Source organism: Hemicordylus capensis, chromosome 14 (assembly GCF_027244095.1).
Source record: "Hemicordylus capensis ecotype Gifberg chromosome 14, rHemCap1.1.pri, whole genome shotgun sequence".
Lineage (NCBI taxonomy): Eukaryota > Metazoa > Chordata > Lepidosauria > Squamata > Cordylidae > Hemicordylus > Hemicordylus capensis.
Genome location: NC_069670.1, coordinates 7,575,416 through 7,593,832, shown reverse-complemented (window position 1 = coordinate 7,593,832; position 18,417 = coordinate 7,575,416). Strand labels below are relative to the sequence as shown.

Sequence of the window (18,417 nt, the reverse complement as noted above, 5' to 3'; positions counted from 1 at the left end):
GATGGGGCTGATGGGGACTGTAGTCCAAGGACAGCTGGAGGGCTGGAGTTAGGCAGCCCTGGCAGTGGCCCCCCGGGCATCTCAGTGGGGTGGGGGCTTCCCCAGGCCTGCCTGAACGGGCCAGGGAGTGGACCTGGGTCCTCTGGCACACCAAGCAGGCAGGGGCTCTTCCCAGGAGCGACAGCCCCACCGGCAAAGCCTCTCTCCCTGCCTCACCCCCCCCCAACCCCAATACGAAGATTTGGCCTATTGTGCAAGGTTGCTGGTGGGGGGCGGGGGTCACAAGACAACAGCTGGAGACGGGCACGGAGCATTCTCTGCATTGAAACAACGAGCATTTGGCTACTGGCTTCTCCTTCCCCTCCTGCCTCAGACAGAGTCAGAGCACTGGTCTATCTAGCTCAGTATTGTCTACCCAGGCTGGCAGCAGCTTCTCCCAGGTTGCAGGCAGGAGTCTCTCTTGGCCTTATCTTGGTGATGCTGCTAGGGAGAAAACTGGGGACCTTCTGCATACAAGCATACAGGTGCTCATCCCAGAGTGGCCCCATCCCCTTAAAGGGGAAGATCTCGCAGTGCTCACACATGTGGTCTCCCATCCAAATGCAAACCAGGGTAGACCCTGCTTAGTACAGCGGGGCAATCCATGCTGGCTCCCACAAGATCACCCCATGCGAGCCCTCCAGGATGGGGAGAAGCCCACCACACAGACCACGGTCCCCACAAGCCAGGCCCCCTCTCCCTTACCAAAGCCGTCATTGGGACATTTCAAGCCAGGGGAGAACCCCTCCGAGGGCCTGGCGACGGTCACCACCAGCCCGGAGATCCGCGAGCTGCCTTTCAGCTTCTGCATCAGAGGCCTGTTGGGAGAGGAGAACCGCAAGAAGGTGAGCGGCCGTCGATGTTTAGCATGCAGCGGCGCCCTTGAGGCCAGTCTGAAGCCAAGAGGGCGCCCAGGGAAAGAGAGGGAACCTGTGTCCCCTCCGACAGGGATTCCCAGGTGTTGCAGACTACAACTCCCATAATCCCCAAGCAAAAGCCATCGCACTGGGGGATGCTGGGAGTTGTAGTCCACAACATCTGGGAACCCTTCTTCTAGGGAAGACTGCAGGGGGCCCAGCACAGCAAGGGAGGCGCTTGGCCAGAGACAGCCGAACTCTTTTTATGCTGGACGGAAATGCTTCCCTGGGCTTGAGCGGTCTCCTCCCCGATGCTCCAGCTACCCTCCCATTTGTTCTTCCTCAAGTTTTTTAAGTGGCCAGGCCAGCGGTGGGCAAACTGGGCCCTCTAGCTGCTGCTGAACCACAACTCCCTTCATAGGAACCTAGCAAGCTGCCTTCTACTGAGTCCGACCTCTTGCTCAGGATTGTCTTCCCAGACTGGCAGCGGCTTCCCCAAGGTGGCAGGCAGGAGTCTCTCTCAGCCCTATCTAGAGATGCTGCCAGGGAGGGAACTGGGAACCTTCTGGAGGCAAGCATGTAGAAGCTCTTCCCAGAGCGGCCCCATCCCTCTGAGTCCCAGCTGCAGGGGAGTAACAGCAGGAGAGAGGGCACGCCCTCAACTCCTGCTGTGGCTTCCAGCGGCATCTGGTGGGCCACTGTGTGAAACAGGATGCTGGACGAGATGGGCCTCCTTGGGCCTGATCCAGCAGGGCTGTTCTCATGTTCTTTTTATGTTCTTATCCCCTAAGTGCTCATATGGAGCCTCCCTTTCAAATGCAAACCAGGGCAGACCCTGCTTAGCCAAGGGGACCATTCATTGTGAGTGGGGAGGCTGGGAGTTGCAGTTCGACAACAGCTACACACAACAGAGACCCGGACCTCAGGATTCACCTCGGGAGGTGAAAGTCAACCTTGGAGAGGGAGAAGGCGGCAGGGGCTGCTCAAGCGAAGGAGGCCTCAGATTCAGCAGTGCCTGGACGAGAGGCTCCCTGGAGGTGCCTGTCAGGTGCTCTGAGCCAGCAGTTCCCAGGCTGGGGGGTCCCTGGAGGGCCCAAGACCACGGGGGCTGTAGATGACGGGGGCTGCAGTCCACATACACACATATCCCCCCGGAAACCCGGGGCTCAGAGGAAACCTCATCTCCTCGTCCTCATATCCGCCATGCGGGGCAGACCAGTCCTTACCCGGTGAAGAGCGTCCCACTCAGCAGCACCATGTAAGGCGGGTGCGGCCCGTCCACCAGGGCCCATTTCAGGTCCTCTTCCTTTTCCACAACGTGGATGACGCCAGTGTCCCCATTTATGGAGGCTGCGGCAAGAGGAGAGAGAGAGGAGGTTCCCTGAAGTGCTGCCACAATAAACATCATCCCTGGATGGCGGTGATTTCCCGGCCCAGGGGCTGCTCCCTTCTCCACTCTTCTGCGGCAGCACCTGCAGGGTTGGGCTCATGATAGAGGTCTATAAAATCATGCATGTTGTGGAGAAAGTGGATCAAGAGACATTCTTCTCTCTCTTAAATAACACTGGAATCAGAGTCACTCCATGAAATTGATTGCCAGGAAATCTAGGACCAGCAAACGGAAGTACTTTTTCACACAACACATAATTCGACTTGTGGAATTCTCTGCCACAAGATGTGGTGACAGCCAACAAGCTGGATGGCTTGAAGAGGGGTTTGGCTAACTTCATGGAGGAGAGGTCTATCAATGGCTACTAGCCGGAGGACTAGAGGCCACCTCCTCCAGCCTCAAAGGCAGGATGCCTCTGAGTCCCAGTAGCAGGGGAGTAACAGCAGGAGAGAGGTTCTGCCCCTTTCAACTCCTGCCTGTATCTGGGGGGCCCCCACTGTGCGAAACAGGATGCTGGACTCGATGGGCCTCTTTGGGCCTGATCCAGCATGGCATGTTCTTACGTTCTTGCTGGCACATTCAGAGCACGTTCTGTTGGGGGCCCACTCAAGTGCATCTCTGCTGCTCAGGCTCCATCAGACTAGGACACGGTTTCCCCTCTGGAGGTGGTTGGTTTCCTGAGCCAACGCTGAACTGCTCCACCGGGACATACTCACACTGGCAGCCGACCTGGTGGGTGGCGTTCAGGAGGCGGACACACGACGCGGTCACGTTCAGTGGGATATAGATCTTCCTCTCCACGGAGTTGCACCAGCCGGGACCTGCGGGGGGTGGAGGGGGGAGAGCGATTTCAGGGGAGGCCAGAGAAGCCATGAGAGGAGGATGCCGCTCCGGGCAGGACTCTTCAGGCCAGATGCCGGCAGCCTCCCAGCCGTCCAAGGACCTCCTTTGTGTTCCTGGCAGCTCACTGAAAAGGCCAAGCTCACCCCTCTCCCCAAAGCCGTGTGGCTTAGCACCTGGAGCACAGGTGAGCAGCCTCCAGCACTCCAACTGCCGTTGAACTACAACGCCCATCAGCCTCAGCCACAATGAACTGTGGGTGGGGATGATGGGAGTTGTAGTTTGACAAAGGGACCCCTGACTTAAGAGTCGAGGCTCCTTAAAAAATAGAAGTTAAATACAGGGTAATACGGATTATTGATTGCATAACTAATTATTAATCCATATTAATTAAATACAGGGTAAGACCTGTATTTACCCAAAAGGAATAGGACTCTGAATTTAAGATGACATCCGCCCCCCCGCCCTGCCGTTTCTGACATCAAAGAACTTGGAAGGGAACAAATCTTGGATTCAGGGGAATACGTCATACTTGTCCCACGCAGCCCTGTTTCTGTTCCCGGCACGTGACTTGTCGAAGAGATTGAGAGAAGACCATAGAGACTCTTTCCTCATCGGTCACTCAGTTGGGAGTTATTTTCTCAAGCTGACATCGGCCAGCTCCTGAACCCAAAGAAAGGGTGTTAGGGCCCGCCTCAGGCCCAATTTACTCAACAGGGCTTTCCTGGCTACTCTCAAAGGAGGACAGCAGGCAGTCAATGCGTGAGTGTGTCAGAGAGAGGAAGTCTGGTTTGCAAGCCCCCCCCCCCCCCGCCGGCCATCAAGTGCCCAAGAGATGCTGCTCCCCCCTTCCCGGAAAGGTTGCCCAAGAGGCCTCATCCGCAGTCCAACACACAGATGAGGAAGTGACCCGAGAGCGAAGAGCGCTCTGCTCCCTGAATCTCCTCTGTGATGAGGCCCTTGTGATGCAGAAGGCAAGGAAGCCACAGCACAAACCCCGCCATTCATCACGGGCACATGACCAGCACACTGGCCCTCTCTCACGCCCCCACCCAAAGATGCTCCCGTCTACCTCCTGCTCGCTCATTTACAAGCACAACCTCCTCCTCTCCCTGTCTTTTAACCTCTACCAGTTAAAAACGGCACATGCTGAATTCCAGGCTGCCGGGACAGTTCAGAGCATCTTCCTATATCGCCGCTGCTGCCCGATATAGGTGTTTCCCCTAGTCTGGGAAATATGCCAGTGGGGAGTCGAAGTGGCAACCTCTGGCTTGCTAATCACAACCTAAAAAACGAAACCAACCATTTCTAACACACCATGTGTGGATCTCAATTGCAGCCGTACAAAACCTGGCTACCTGCTGTGAAACATCGGAGTGAATGTCAGAGAGGAGTAAGTGTCTGCAAAACCCGTCAGAGTTATTTATTTATTGAAACCCATTTCTATACCGCCCCAAACGCAAGTCTCTGGATATCTTAAACAACAGATATCTATTGGGAGATCTTAAAACAAAAGGGGTAACGCATCTAAAGCGGAGACCGCAATAAGAAGAGCAGTAAAGCGCCAACTGTCTCAACCTCCCCATCCCCACAGGGGCACAATCTCTCCAGACGGGGGACTCTTCTGAACCTACAGTCCATTACCGCAGAGAGCACAGCACATCCCGGGGCTCTTCTATGCATTGGATAACAGCTTTTATTATTTTCCAGGGTCGCTCTAATTGCGCAGTTATTTTTCATGGGCGGCAACCTGCTGCCCTGGGAATATTTTGCCCCAAAGATGCAGGAGATAAATATTAGTTTGTTGCATTTGCTTGTTACGTTTATATCCTGCTCTTCCTGAAAGGCTCAGAGCCGCTGATAGCATTCTTTAGAAACAATAACAATCCTGCCCCCAAAAGGCTCACAATCTTAATTTTAAAAATATCAAACAAAAGTTAAAACAGGCAGGGTGGGGAGTTGTCAGAGGGGAGGGGGCAGTTGATGGTCCTCCTCAGGCCGATGGAGGGGCCTCTCTGCTTGCCTCATCCTCTGCTGCAGCTTGATGACATAAATAGTGCAGGACTATTTATGTCCCCACCATGTTACACAGAAATGTGCAGTCAATTGAAGAGACCTCATTCCACAGAGTACGGCAATCAAGTGCAGTAACTCCCAGTTCAACTTCTGGCTGCCCCACCAAACCCCGTCTTGGCTTAAGGCAACCCCCAACTCTTTACTCCTCTTTATGTCTACCCCAACCAGGAAAAGGTGGTGGGGGGAGGACCAGAACACAGGCACGTCACCCTGACTCACTTGGAGGCACCAGATCTAATTGTTAACTACATTTATTGCTTTATTGAGTGGCTATTACTGCTAAGTAGATAGGAAGAAGCTGCCTTCCACCAGGTCAGACCCTTGGCCCATCTTGCTCAGCACTGTCTGCGTGGACGGGAAGCAGTTCTCTAGGGTTTCCCAGCTCTTACCCAGCCCTCCTAGAGCTACTGCCAAGCATTGAACCTCGGACCTTCCAAAGACAAAGCAGGGGCTCCACCACAGAGCTTTCACCCCCATCCTCCAACAGGATGTTGAGTTTGTCGCATTGCATTACGTAGCAAACTGCCATCCAAATCAGGACAGGAACAGAGGAAGCTGCCATATACTGAGTCAGACCCCAATGGTCCATCATGCTCAGGACTGTCTACCCAGACTGGCAGCAGCTTCTCCAGGGTGGCAGGCAGGAGTCTCTCCCAGCCCTCTCTTGAAGATGCTGCCAGGGAAGGAACTGGGAACCTCCTGCTCTTCCCAGAGTGGCTCCCTTATCCCCTAAGAAGGGGAATCTCTTACAGAGCTCACACATGGAGTCTCCCACCCAAATGCAAACCAGGGTGGACCCTGCTTAGCTAAGGGGGCCAGTCCTGCTTGCCCCCAGCAGACCAGCCCTCCTCTCCAGAAGCTCGGTCCACCTGGTCCAGTGCTGTTTCCACGGCCTCCTCCAAGAAGCAGCTCTTCCCGGGCGGCAGGGACCTTCTGCAGGCATCCCCAGATGTTGATGACTACAACTCCCAGAATCCCCAGCGGCGGCCAGGGCCTTGGGCAGGGGATTCTGGGAGCTGTAATCCACCACCACAGAGGGAAGGAACACTGCTTCGCGGGGGGGGGGGGGGGCGGCGGCGGTCATCATCCCCAGCCCTCTACCTGGAGATCGGTGTCCTCCCCTCCGACAGGGATTCCCAGCTGTTGTCCCCCTCCACCCCTCCCTCCCTCCGTGCCCCCCCCCAGGGCAGCCCCCACTCCTCTCCCGGAGCGCGCGGCCCGCTCTAGCCCCGAGCCTCACCTGCCGCCAGGCCGCAGAGGAGCAGCCCCCGGAGCAGCAGCGACAACGGCGCCCCGCTCCTCATCCTGCTCCTGCTGCCGCCGCTGGCCGCTGCCGCCTCCATCTTTCCGGCCGCTGCCGCTTCCGCCTCCAGGCTGGCCATGGTTGGGGGCGGGGGGGGCACCCAGGCGCTCTGGCCGCCACTCTATGGCCGCGCCTTCCGGCCGCGCCCCTCCTCGCCTCCTTCCGGCTGGAAGGGGAGGGGGAGGGGACAGGGAGGGTCCGCCCGCTGCTTTGCCCGGCTTCGCTCTGCGGTACTTCCGGTCCCGGCCGGAAGTTCTGGAGGCTGAGCTGGAGGTGTGACGTGGAGGCTGCTCTGGAGAAGGAGGCGAAGAAGAAGAAGGAGACCTGAGGCGGCGGTGAGGGGAGGAGGAGGAGGAGGAAGAAGAAGAGGATGCTCACCAAGTTCGAGACCAAGTCGGCCCGCGTGAAAGGTGCGGCGGGAGGGGGAGGCCCCGAGGCAGAGGCCCCTCCCCCCCGGGGGCCGCTGGGGGTGGGGAGGGAAGCAGAGGCCAAGCGTGGGGGGGAGCCATCCCTGAGGAGGGGAGAGGCGAGCATTTCTCTAGGAAAGGCCCCCCCTGCCCAGGGGGCCGCTCTGGGCGCCGCATCTGTTGCCTTTTTGCACACACACACACACACACACACCCAAGGTAGGAGTGCCTTGCAGGATCCACACGAGGAGCTCGAGGCCTGCATGCCCAGGATGGGAGCCTGGAAGCAACTGTGGCTGAGGGAGGGGGTGGGGGGTGAGGAGGGGGGGAGGTCAGTGTTCATCTGGGGCTGGCGTGCACTGCAGGTGCCCCCCTGGCTGAGCAGCGGCAGGGCCTGTTTGGTGGGCCCTCTCCTGGGTTAGAACTGTGGGTCCCTTGGCAGGGCGAAAGATCCATAAGCAACTAATAGCTGCTTCCATGAATGTTTCTCTAAAATAACTTTAATGTCCTATTGCACTAAAAACTGACCTCAGTCCCTGCATGCCAAGTCGTGGTTGGTTGCCCACTTCGCTATTCTAGGCATTTTTTACTCTATTTTATTTTATCTTGTGTAGATGCATTTAGATTTGCATATGTATATAGTATATGTGCGATTGATCGTGTGCTTAAGCACAGCCTCTCCTTTCAATAAGACAGTTCAAAGGGTGACTGATATGCTAGAAGAAATTTGTATGCCTGTCATGTATCTTTCGTGGTTGGTTCTGGCCCACTGGGGCGTTTGAGTTGTGAGCTCTAAAATCTTCTGATACATTCCTTATCTCTAAAATCTCTGTATTCCTTATGACAACATAGTCAACTGTACACAACGTAGACAAGGAAAGTCGTCATAGTGCTTATTTGGTCCACAGACCTTTCCACAGCCAGAAAACAAAAACGTTACAGAAAGAAATTAAAAGTATGACTTCAGTGTTCCAGTTAATAGGTCAGACATTAGATTTCCTAATATACAAAAATGTACTTGTATCCATATTCATTTCCATAAGGAGTCTCGAAACACAGGAAAAGAGAAAAAGCCGTTTCTCAACCTTTTGGCTAAGATCAAGAAAAATGCCCATTGTTCCTCAAGGGAAAATGTCTGGAAGAACCCCTTTTCTGCTTGCCTTCCCAGGGCTCAGCTTTCACCCCAAAAGGCCCTGGATCCTAACCAGCCTGCACAATGGCGTGATCCAGCTGTGGGACTACCGGATGTGCACACTCATTGACAAATTTGATGAGCATGATGGTGAGTGGAAACCAGAGCTTTCACCTGATGAAAAAACCCATAGCTGGTTAACCAAGTGAGTCTCAGTGGATTTGTTAATTAAGATTGTATTGGAGGAAAAACACTAGATTTGAAGTTGAAACGATGCTTCCTTTTTCAATGGTGTGAGTGCACATAACCAGCAGCATCTTAGAAGAAGGAACTGTGCTTGTTTGTTTATGTGCTAACTGAGCACATAAACAAGCCCTGTTAACTGAGCAAAGGGGCACCTTTTTAAAGCCTCGTATGCATATAGTGCTTTTTAAAAGCGGTGATTTTCTTTATTGAGCAGAGGGAGAGCAACTAACCCTATCCATCCCCAGCACAGCATCCCTCCAATGGCTGTTGCTGGTGTCTCTCTTATGTAATGTAGACCTATGTAAGCTGCTTTGGGAACTTTTATTTATTTATTTATTTGACTTCTATACTGTCAGGGCGGTTTACACAGAGCAATAATAAAAAAATAAGATGGATCCCTGTCCCCAAAGGGCCCACAATCTAAAAAGAAACACAAGTCACTGGAGGTGACTCTTTTTGTTGAAAAGAGGTATATAAATATTTGTCTTATTCGTTTTATGTGTCTTTAAATCATTCCCCCACTACCACCAGCTGGCACTCCCAAAGAGATGTACAAAACACAGGCAAATCCATCTTAAAGTCTCAGCTTAAAATGAGCAGCAAAACCAATGCATCCAATCGAGCTTAGACTGGTGAGTGGAACAGCTCATGGAAAGTCAGTACAGCATAACTGTTAGAATGTCAAATGAGGAGTCAGTCTCTGGTCAGTCATAAAATGCACTGGGTAACTCTGGGCCAGTTGCATGCCCTCATTTGAATTTAATTCATGGGGTTCTTGTGTAAATAAAGTTGTGCGGGTGAGGGGGAACTTTGTATGCCCCCAACCACCTGAACTCCTTGAAGAACTGAGAGAATAAAAATAATAACAATGGTAGAGATGTGCTTCCTCATAGTTTCATTTCCCTTGCGGTGTGGTACCAGTTGCCAGTTCTAAGAATAATAATAAACAAACTTTATTTTTAGCCACCCCATAACAAATTGTCCTCTGGGCAATTCACAACACCACAACATTTTAAAAGATCCAATAAAAACACACAAAACACACAAAGAAGGCCTTCCGTGGTTAATTCTCACTCGCACTAATTTCTGTTGTAATGTCTGGTGACCAATTTGGAATCCCCAAGTTTGCCATTAAGGATGTGGTGGTCTCTCTCTGGCTCACTGACATCTCTCTCTGTTTTCTCAGGGCCTGTCCGAGGTATTGATTTCCACAAGCAGCAGCCACTTTTTGTGTCTGGAGGAGACGATTACAAAATTAAGGTAACGAGGATCTCCCTAACCCCTGCAGGAAACAGCAGGAGATTCTGGGGATGGAAGAGAACTAAGAGAGAGGCGAAGAGAATGGGAATAGGCAGTTCTTGTACAGGACAGAATTAATCAAAGATGTGCTGATGGCTTTAAAAGGGGCTTGGGCACATACCTGGAGATTAGGTCTCTTGATGGCTATTTGCCATGAAAGCAAATGGAGCTTCCATGGCTAGAAGCAGCCTACCTCTGAATATTGGGTGCTGGGTGGAAACACTAAGGAGGGCTATTGCCTTTGTGTCTTCTTGGGCCTTATTGGAGGTATTTGGCTGTCCATTGTTGGAGACAGGGTGCCGGGCTGCGTGGCTCCTTGGCATTTCTTCCACGGTCGGCTCTTTAAACCCTTGAACTGCCTGCAAGATGGCCCATAGCTGTGACTCGGCTTGTAGGTGGAAAGGCAGGTGAGAAATAGCAAGAATCCTGTTTTTCACCTGCCCTCCCACCTACAAGATCACCGGTACGACCACCTAATATGTAGGTGGTCAAATATGTTTGAAATGGCTCCCAAATGGGATGAGGCTGGGGGATCTTGTCTCCCAGGCACCCACTTGACGTTGTCCATGTCTCTCCCCCCCCCCCCCCCGCTTTCAGGTCTGGAACTACAAGCTGCGTCGCTGTCTCTTTACGCTCTTGGGCCACCTGGATTACATCCGCACCACCTTCTTCCACCACGTGAGTCCAGCAAGGCACTGCCAGGGCTTTCTGGGGGGTTCCCTGCAAAATGCTATGGAGGAGGGCAAAGCTTTTGTGCCTGTGCAGGCTCTTGGAGCTGTGGTTTGGAGAGCTCCCAGCAGCTTCTGTCGCCTGGACTCTCCCCCGAAGCTGTCTAAGAAACGCTGTCTGAGTGGGGTGGGAAACCAACGCTGCCTCTGGTGTCTGTTTGCAGGAATACCCCTGGATCCTCAGCGCTTCTGATGATCAGACCATTCGGGTTTGGAACTGGCAGTCCAGAACTTGTGTTTGGTAACGACAGCAACAATGCCTCATTCAGATCTGAAAAGCAGTGGGGGGGTTCCCCAGCTTTTTCTGGAAGGCAACCCCTAAAGCACTGTGGGTTGATCATTAGGTGAAATCATGCCAATCACGAAAAGAAAGGTTTTCCCGGTGGCACTTCCATCTAGGACGTCACGAGTGTTTTGTGTTTCAGGTGCACAGGCTCAGAAATGCAGCAGCCTTTCAGGCAGGGCTGGTGGTGGTAGTAGGTCTCTGCCTAGGGCTGAAACGCTGTTTCAAATCCCCACGCGGCTGTGAAGCTCGCGGAGTTACCTTGGGCCCGTCCCTCTCTTTCTTAGCCTCAGCTACCACACCTGTTGAATGGGTACACTGGGTTGGGAGAGAGGAATTGAAGTACGCCACCCCTGAGTTTCTAGGGAAAGAGCTGAACTGTAATGTAATCCGGAGTATGTAGTGGGTGACATCCTAAGCCAGCGGTTGCAGGAGGACATCGCACTTCGTTGCGTGAGCTTCTTGTGCCAAGTCCGGAGCTCGTGGTCCCAAGTAGTGGTGTTCCCACAGGCACCCTTGCACAGCCTGTGGCCTGCTCCATCTAGGAACCGAGGAAGCTGCCTTCTACTGAGCCAGACGCTTGGTCCCTCCAGCTCAGTATTGTCTGCCCGGACTGGCAGCGGCTTCTCCAAGGTCGCAGGCAGGAGTCTCTCTCGACTTTATCTTGGAGATGCTGCCGGGGAGGGGACTTGGAACCTTCTGCAGGCAAGCAAGCAGGCAAGGGCTCTTCCACTGAGCCATGGTCCCCTCCCCTAAGGGCCACACCTTCCAGTGCTCACATGTAGTCTCCCATCCAAATGCAAACCAGGGCAGACCCTGCTTAGCAAAGGGGACAATTCATGCTGGCTCCCCCAAGACCAGCACTCCTCCCATGTTTTAAAAGGGACTTTTGCAGAAGAGGGCTATAGCATTGGAGCGCAGTTCACACAAATCCCCATTTCTTAGCTCACCTTGGTTCATTACGCAAGTGCTTTGCCTCTTGAGAATACGTGTGTGGAAGGTAATGGCTAGATAATCTGGGCCTACAGGGCAGTTCTAGGATTCGATGCCTGCCGCTCACGGTGGCAGTGGTGCTGAAGTGTCTTCATTTCGTACGTTGGAAGGGCTTGTAGTAAGGAGACTGAGGTTTGCTCTGCACAGATCCTGCTGTGTCTCTGCCCCCGCCTAAGACCACCCAGAATAGCACCCACCTTCTGCTGTCGCTCCAGTCCTCTGCAGAAGATGTTGGTCCTGCTCCGATGACTCGTTGCTTATCCAGATGCTGACCACGGTCCTGAGTACCTAGGAGAGTACCCTGATTCCTGTTTCCTCCTGCCTCTTCTTCCCTTCTAGCGTGCTGACGGGACACAACCATTACGTGATGTGCGCCGAGTTCCACCCTTCGGAGGACCTGGTGGTATCAGCCAGCTTGGATCAGACTGTGCGCGTTTGGGATATTTCTGGTGAGCTGCCCAGGTCGAGGGGGGATCTGGCAGAAGCGCCAAGCTCAAAACTGCAGTGGCTGAAAGCGGAGTGACACGGGGAGCTCATGAGAAAAGAGAGCAGCTGTCTGTGCCATGCCTTCTGAGCAAGGCAGAGCAGTCCTGGGAAGCCAGTTCCAGCACTGCGCCGGGAGAGGAGGGCGGGCCTTGCGGAAGTGGGCATGAATGGTCCCCTTGGCAAAGTAGGGTTTGCCCTGGTTTGCATTTGGATGGGCAACTCCATGTGAGCCCTTAGGGGATGGGGCCATAGCTCAGTGGAAGAGCATCATAGGAAGAGAGGAAGCTGCCAGATACTGAGTCAGACCCCTGGTCTGTCTAGCTCAGTATTGTCTTCACAGACTGGCAGCGGCTTCTCCAAGGTTGCAGACAGGAGTCTCTCTCAGTCCTGTCTTGGAGATGCTGCTAGGGAGGGAACTTGGAGCCTAGATGCTCTTCCCAGAGCGGCTCCATCCCCTGAGGGGAATGTCTTACAGTACTTACAAATCAAGTCTCCCATTCATATGCAACCAGGGCGGACCCTGCTTAGCGAAGGGGACAAGTCATGCTTGCTACCACCAGACCAGCTCTCCTCCCTGGCAGCATCTCCAGGTAGGGCTGGGAGAGACCCTGAAACCCTGGAGAGACTCTAGGGGATATTCTAAATGACAAGGACTGCCACTGGCCCTTGGGAAATTCAGTGCAGTCCAAGGGGCCCCTTTGGAAGGAACCTGTGCCTTTCAGTGGGCCTTCCCTTCGGATGTCCTGACACGTGTCCACCCTAGGACTTGGATGCAGGATTTCCCAGCATCTCCAAATAGGGCTGGGGAAACCCCTGCTTGAAATCTTGGAGAAGCCGCTCACTCCCAGTCAGCGTAGAGACTCCGGAGTCAGATGGGCCAAGAGTCTGATTCCGTCTAAGGCAGGCTCCGATGTTGCTCCCTGCCCCTCAAGGCAGCAGCCCTGCTTCATGGATAGTGCCAGAGAATTTCAGGCAAGCGGTGGCTGTATTTCTGCCTGGGATTGGCAGATACTTTTGTTCAGGCGACGAACTGCCGTCCTGCAAAGCCCCATAACCGTTGCCACATCCTGTGGCAGTGAATTCGCGCATGCACTGCGTGAAGAAGTGCTTCCTTTTTGTCCTCAATCGCCTACTGGCTGGTTTCATCCAGTGACCCCAAATTCTAGCATGCAGTGGAAATTTTCTCCTGCCTTTCTTGCCACCCTGTCTGTCACTTTCTACGTGTCCCACGTGAGCGTGGCAGCAGGGATATTTGAGGAAGAGGGCTCATTTTTAGCCATGGAGTATCCAGCCTTTCTCTCCCACACTGCCTTCCAAGGTGGCTGGGGGATTCCCCCCAGAGACTGGACGGTCTTCCATCAGGAACGCTGGAGCCGTTTCCTGCACTTAGCAGGTTCCCAGATATCGTTGGACTACAACTCCCTTCATCTCCAGCCTTCAGCCATGGTGTCTGGGGACGATGGGAATTGTAGTACTACATCTAGGGACCCACGGTTGGGAATCTCTGGACTGGAATCCCTCCGAGCTTCCTTCCACCCCTAACATGCTATGAAAGTCCAGGATTCTCATAACAATTAGTGACCCACATTTTTAAATCCAAAGGGCCCGAGAGATGTAGGGCTTCATTGGGCTCCAGGTTTCGAGCTCTTCTTCTTGAGCTTGTGCCAGTGGTGCAGCGTAGTCCTGACTCCCCGAGAAGCAGCCCTTGGGGCAAGGCAGAGTTCTCTGAGCGAGACGAGGCGGGTCCTGGCTGTGGGACAGCAATCCAAGGGGGCAGGAGGGTGGAGGCTCCGCTTCCGAGGACGTGCTGCTTTCTCGTCTGCAGTTTTGGCTGGGTGGGCTGCCGGGGTTTTGTGGCACACCTTCAGACATGACCAGCTGTGTCAGTGGGGAAGGGGCAGGTGGTGTGGGGGGAAACTGGGCTCCCTGGCTGCTGGGGGCAGTGGGGGGGAGGTCTGTCATTTCTTTTGCTCCGTCCACTCACACTCTCAGCCCCCAGAGTGGCTTGGGAGACCCGTAAGTGTCCCTAGAGTCCGCACGTCTCCTCTGGTGCTAATGGCAACATTGGGTTTCAGCTAGCATTTGCCAGGGCTGATTAGGGATCGTCCATACAACAGTCCTGTGAGGTAGACCAATAATTGCCGATAGAATGGTTGTGGCTTCCCCAATGAGCTTCTGGCTGAAGTGAGACTTGAACTGGAACATAGGAACAGAGGAAGCTGCCATATACTGAGTCAGACCATAGGTCCATCTCTCTCAGTATTGCCTACCCAGACTGGCAGCAGCTTCTCCAAGGTTGCAGGCAGGAATCTCTCTCAGCCCTGTCTTGGAGATGCTGCCAGGGAGGGAACTGGGAACCTTCTGCATGCAAGCCGGCAGATGCTATTTCCAGAGCAGCTCCATCCCTGAAGGGGAATAGCGCTCACAGAAGCTGCCATATACCGGGTCAGACTCTTGCTCAGTATTGCCTACCCAGACTGGCAGCGGCTTCTCCAAGGTTGCAGGCAGGAGTCTCTCCCAGCCCTGTCTTGGAGATGCTGCCAGGGAGGGAACTTGGACCTTCTGCTCTTCCCAGAGCGGCTCCATCATCCCCTGAGGGGAATCTCTTCCCATGCTCACACATCAGAAACCCCTGCTAACGGAGAAAAGAGGCACCTTTTTAAAGTGGCGATTCTCTTTATTGAGCAGGGGGAGAGTAACCGGCCCTCTCCAGCCCCAGCACAGCATCCCTCCAGTGGCTGTTGTTGATGTCTTTTTAATGCTTCTTAGACTGTAAGCCCTTTGGGGGACAGGCAGCCATTTCATCCATTCATTCATTTCTCTCCTGGGATTTGAACTTCCACGGCCTCAGCCTTTGGTTGCATATGACAGCTCCAGAGCCGAGCTGAAAGCCCCACTTAGCTCATGGGGGTTGATTTGCGAGGGGCATTTGGCTCCTGGCAGCATCTCCCAGTCAGGGCTAGGAGAGACTCCTTGCCTGTCACCGTGGAGAGAGTCTGCCGCTCAGGGTGAGCCATCCTGAGCCAGATGGGCCGAGGGGGCCTGCCTTGGTCTCAGGCCGCGCTTCCTCTGGGGATGGGGCCATCACTCTGTGGGGCGGCCCCTGCTTGGCCCGTCCCCTGGCAGCCCCTCCAGATGGGTCTGGGAGAGACTCCTGCCTGGAGTGGCTGAGCTCAAGGGCTGGGAGGGCTGAGAAGGCAGCCGCTGGGCGTCCCATTTCATGCCTGCAAGAGAGGCTGGTCCTGGGTTCATTCTTACTCCCACCCTCCCCAAAGTGTGGACTCTGTCTCTTGCGGGGGGGGGGGAATGAACCGCACAGTCCACCCCCTAACCAGCCCGACCGGGAAGAAGGCTCCCCTTCCCTGCTGTTGCCTGTGGGGCCCCTGCCCCACTTCTCGAGCGAGGGGCGCTGCGCCCACCTGGTTCCCGATGAGAGAGAGAGAGAGAGTGAGTGGACGGAGCCCGTCTGGGGCGGGGTTCTGGCTGCTGGATTAAAACGCATGGAGAAAGCTGCCTCCTAACCCCGGGAAGCCTCCCCGCTCACGATACTAACGCGGGCGACCTCGCGAGGGGCGGGGCTGCTCAGATCCCTCCCTTTCTTCCTCGCGCGCCGATTCTAATCCAGGCGGAAGCCGCCGCGACGGCCCTGGGAGCGAGGGGCGGGGCCTGACTGTGACGCGGCTGAACCCACAAACTGTCTCTTCTTCGTGGCTGCAGCAAACGGCTTCACGTTCTTCACCAGGGGCTCTTTGAGGCTCCAGGCCTCAAGCAGCTGGGGAGAGGGAGCTGGGCAAGGCTGCTGGAAGGACGGGCGGAAGCGGCTCGCAGAGGGGTCGGGACCAGCCTTCCCTCTTACAGGGATTCCCAGGTGATGCTGGCGACAGCTCGCCTCCTCCCCAGCCAGAGGACACTGGGGGCTGTTGTCCGTAGCAGCTGGGACTCCCTGGTACTGGTAGGGAGCGTTGCAGGCCACATTCAGGGTGGCAGGCTTCTTTGCCTGCACTGCCCACCAGGGGTGGCGCTTCTCCTTCAGTCCTTGCCTGAGCTCTGGGGGTCCCTTTTAACCACTTCCCCCCACCCACCCCCGGGATTTCGGCAGCCCTTGTGCATGATAGCTGCAGGCTCCCCTCTCGCTCTCTCGCTCTTAACCGCTGTGTGTGGCCCTTTCATCTTTGCCGCTCTGCTACCTGTCTGTGTCTCCCCCCACCCCATCTCCGCCCTTTCCCACAAAATCAAGCAAGCTGGTTCATTCTGTGAGTGTCGTCCTCTCCCTCTGGATTTGTGTAGCTGCTCCCGAAATTTCCCACCTGCCGCCCGGTCCCCTCGCTGGCTCCTTGAGAGCCTCGGCAGTGCGGTTTCCCCGTGGACCTGGCGTGCGTATTGCTCTCGGCTCGAGGCGGGCCTCCCCTCTGAGCGCTCCTCTCTCCTCCCGATGTTCCTGTGTCCTCCCCTGGCCGCTCCTCCTCCTCCTCCTCCTCAGGGGCCAAATCTGTACTTAAAACCGTTCTTCCTGGTTTCCCCCCCATAGCACCTCGGGAAGGTTAGAAGCCCGGACATTTGAGGTCCGATACAGTAGGCATTGGTTCACCTTTTTCACCCCCACCCTCCCCACTTTGACCTTCAGCCTTTTGCTCTCTGCCTCAATAGCAACGTTCCCATCCTGGTGAATTTTGCTTCCCAACTCCAAAGGGCAAGAAAGGAGGTGCTGAGCAGAGGCTTGTGGGGGAATGAGAGTCCGCGACCTTCCTTTCCTTCCATTGCTCCTTTCCCTCCCTGTTCCCGTTCATGGATCTATCTCCGTGTGGCCTACACCTTTGCAAGCAGCATGCCCCTGAACGTGGCAGCCTCCTCTCAGTAACTTCCTGTCTGCTCCCTCCGCCCCGGCTCTCATCCTCCCCTCCCCTTGAAGGTCTGAGGAAGAAGAACCTCTCTCCTGGCGCGGTGGAGTCGGACGTCCGGGGAATCACGGGCGTCGATCTCTTTGGGACCACGGATGCGGTGGTGAAGCATGTCCTTGAGGTACTGTGTGGTGCGGGCAGGATGTGTCCCTATCACATGCTCTGTCCCAACGTGGGCATTTTGAATTTCTCAGGGCTTAAGCAGCCATTGAATTTGGCCTGCCATAAATGATTCTGCCTGTCCCGGCAAGCTGCAAACCCTAGAACTGTAAGAGCTCTGGCATAAATCAGCGACATGAGCCCTTGCTAACTGAGCAAAGAGGCACCTTTTTAAAATGGTGACACTTTTCTGTTTAGCAGAGTGTGTGGGGTGAGCGGGGGGGCCCACTGGCCCCATCCAGCATTCCTCCAATGCAGTGTTCCCTCTAACAGGGATTCCCAGATGTTGACTACAACTGCCAGAACCCCCAGCTGCAATGACTTTTGTCTTGGGATTCTGGGAGTTGTAGTCAGCAACATCTGGGAATCCGCATTAGAGGGAACACTGCTCCAGTGGTGGTTGCAGATGTTCACTTTGGGAGGATTTTCTTTGGGACAAAGACTGAGAGCCCTTTTGGGGTTGGGGATAATCCTTCATTGTCTACTTTTGTATGGAAACCACTTTGAAAACTGTTGCTGGAAAGCGGCATCTATTTATTGGTAGTCGTACTGCAGGGACCCTCTTTGCATTCCTATCCTGCTTTTCAGCATTGAGGGGTATTCAAAGTGGTGTACAAGAAAACTGAAGGCAAGGTGTGAAAACTGCCTCCTGCCACCTGAAGCCCTGAAGTTTCTCTCAGTCCTAAAATCCAAACCATCCTTTCAGTTCACGTGAAACTTGGCACACAGCAACTGGGTGGCGAGTAAATAAAATGTTACTATGAAAAACAAGCATCTCTAAAGTGCCGTCAATGTGCCTAGTTCTTTATGGAGTTTTGGAATCCAGGTCCCTGCCCTGAGGAACATGCAGTCTAAAATTTCAGCATGCTAGAACTGGAGGGGAATGGCAAAATCAAGCTCCGTGCACATCTCTCTACTCCTCCTATCCCCTTTGCCAGTGTCCAGAGCCGCCTGTTCCCCCCTGCTCCACAAACCACGCCTCAGTCTGAGCGCCTGCTCTTTTTTCCAGGGACACGATCGTGGCGTGAACTGGGCTGCTTTCCACCCCACCATGCCTCTCATCGTGTCCGGGGCCGACGATCGGCAGGTCAAGATTTGGCGGATGAACGGTAAGCGAGGCCAGGTGCAGGGAAGGAAGGAGACGGGGGCAGATGCCATCTCTGCTGCAGTTGGTCTGCTGATGGGTTGGAGCTGTGCTTGCTGCCTTTCCACCGGCCTAAGAACATCTTGGTGCCGATAACCTTTATGCAGTAGTGGCAGGGCCGTCCTCCCAGCCCAGCG

General features: G+C 54.6%; 2 protein-coding genes across 6 annotated transcripts in view; one reads left to right on the top strand and one right to left on the bottom strand.

Moving 5' to 3' along the window:
- Positions 1-6,701, bottom strand: part of NCSTN (nicastrin) — a 36,054-nt gene extending 29,353 nt beyond the window's left edge. For 3 of the 5 annotated variants that reach the window (XM_053278711.1, XM_053278712.1, XM_053278713.1), the window contains exons 1-4: positions 6,443-6,701; positions 3,003-3,107; positions 2,123-2,246; positions 745-857 (exon numbers count right to left, since the gene is read on the bottom strand). In XM_053278711.1, coding sequence (XP_053134686.1) covers positions 745-857; positions 2,123-2,246; positions 3,003-3,107; positions 6,443-6,584 — 484 coding nt within the window. In that variant the 5' untranslated portion in view covers positions 6,585-6,701. The remainder of the gene's footprint in view (positions 1-744; positions 858-2,122; positions 2,247-3,002; positions 3,108-6,442) is intronic. The other 2 variants (XR_008312317.1, XR_008312318.1) reach the window with 1 other exon arrangement.
- A 16-nt stretch (positions 6,702-6,717) lies between these two features.
- Positions 6,718-18,417, top strand: part of COPA (COPI coat complex subunit alpha) — a 35,566-nt gene continuing 23,866 nt past the window's right edge. The window contains exons 1-8 of the mRNA XM_053278685.1: positions 6,718-6,915; positions 8,081-8,194; positions 9,477-9,550; positions 10,187-10,267; positions 10,482-10,558; positions 11,933-12,042; positions 16,989-17,098; positions 18,146-18,245. Coding sequence (XP_053134660.1) covers positions 6,876-6,915; positions 8,081-8,194; positions 9,477-9,550; positions 10,187-10,267; positions 10,482-10,558; positions 11,933-12,042; positions 16,989-17,098; positions 18,146-18,245 — 706 coding nt within the window. The 5' untranslated portion in view covers positions 6,718-6,875. The remainder of the gene's footprint in view (positions 6,916-8,080; positions 8,195-9,476; positions 9,551-10,186; positions 10,268-10,481; positions 10,559-11,932; positions 12,043-16,988; positions 17,099-18,145; positions 18,246-18,417) is intronic.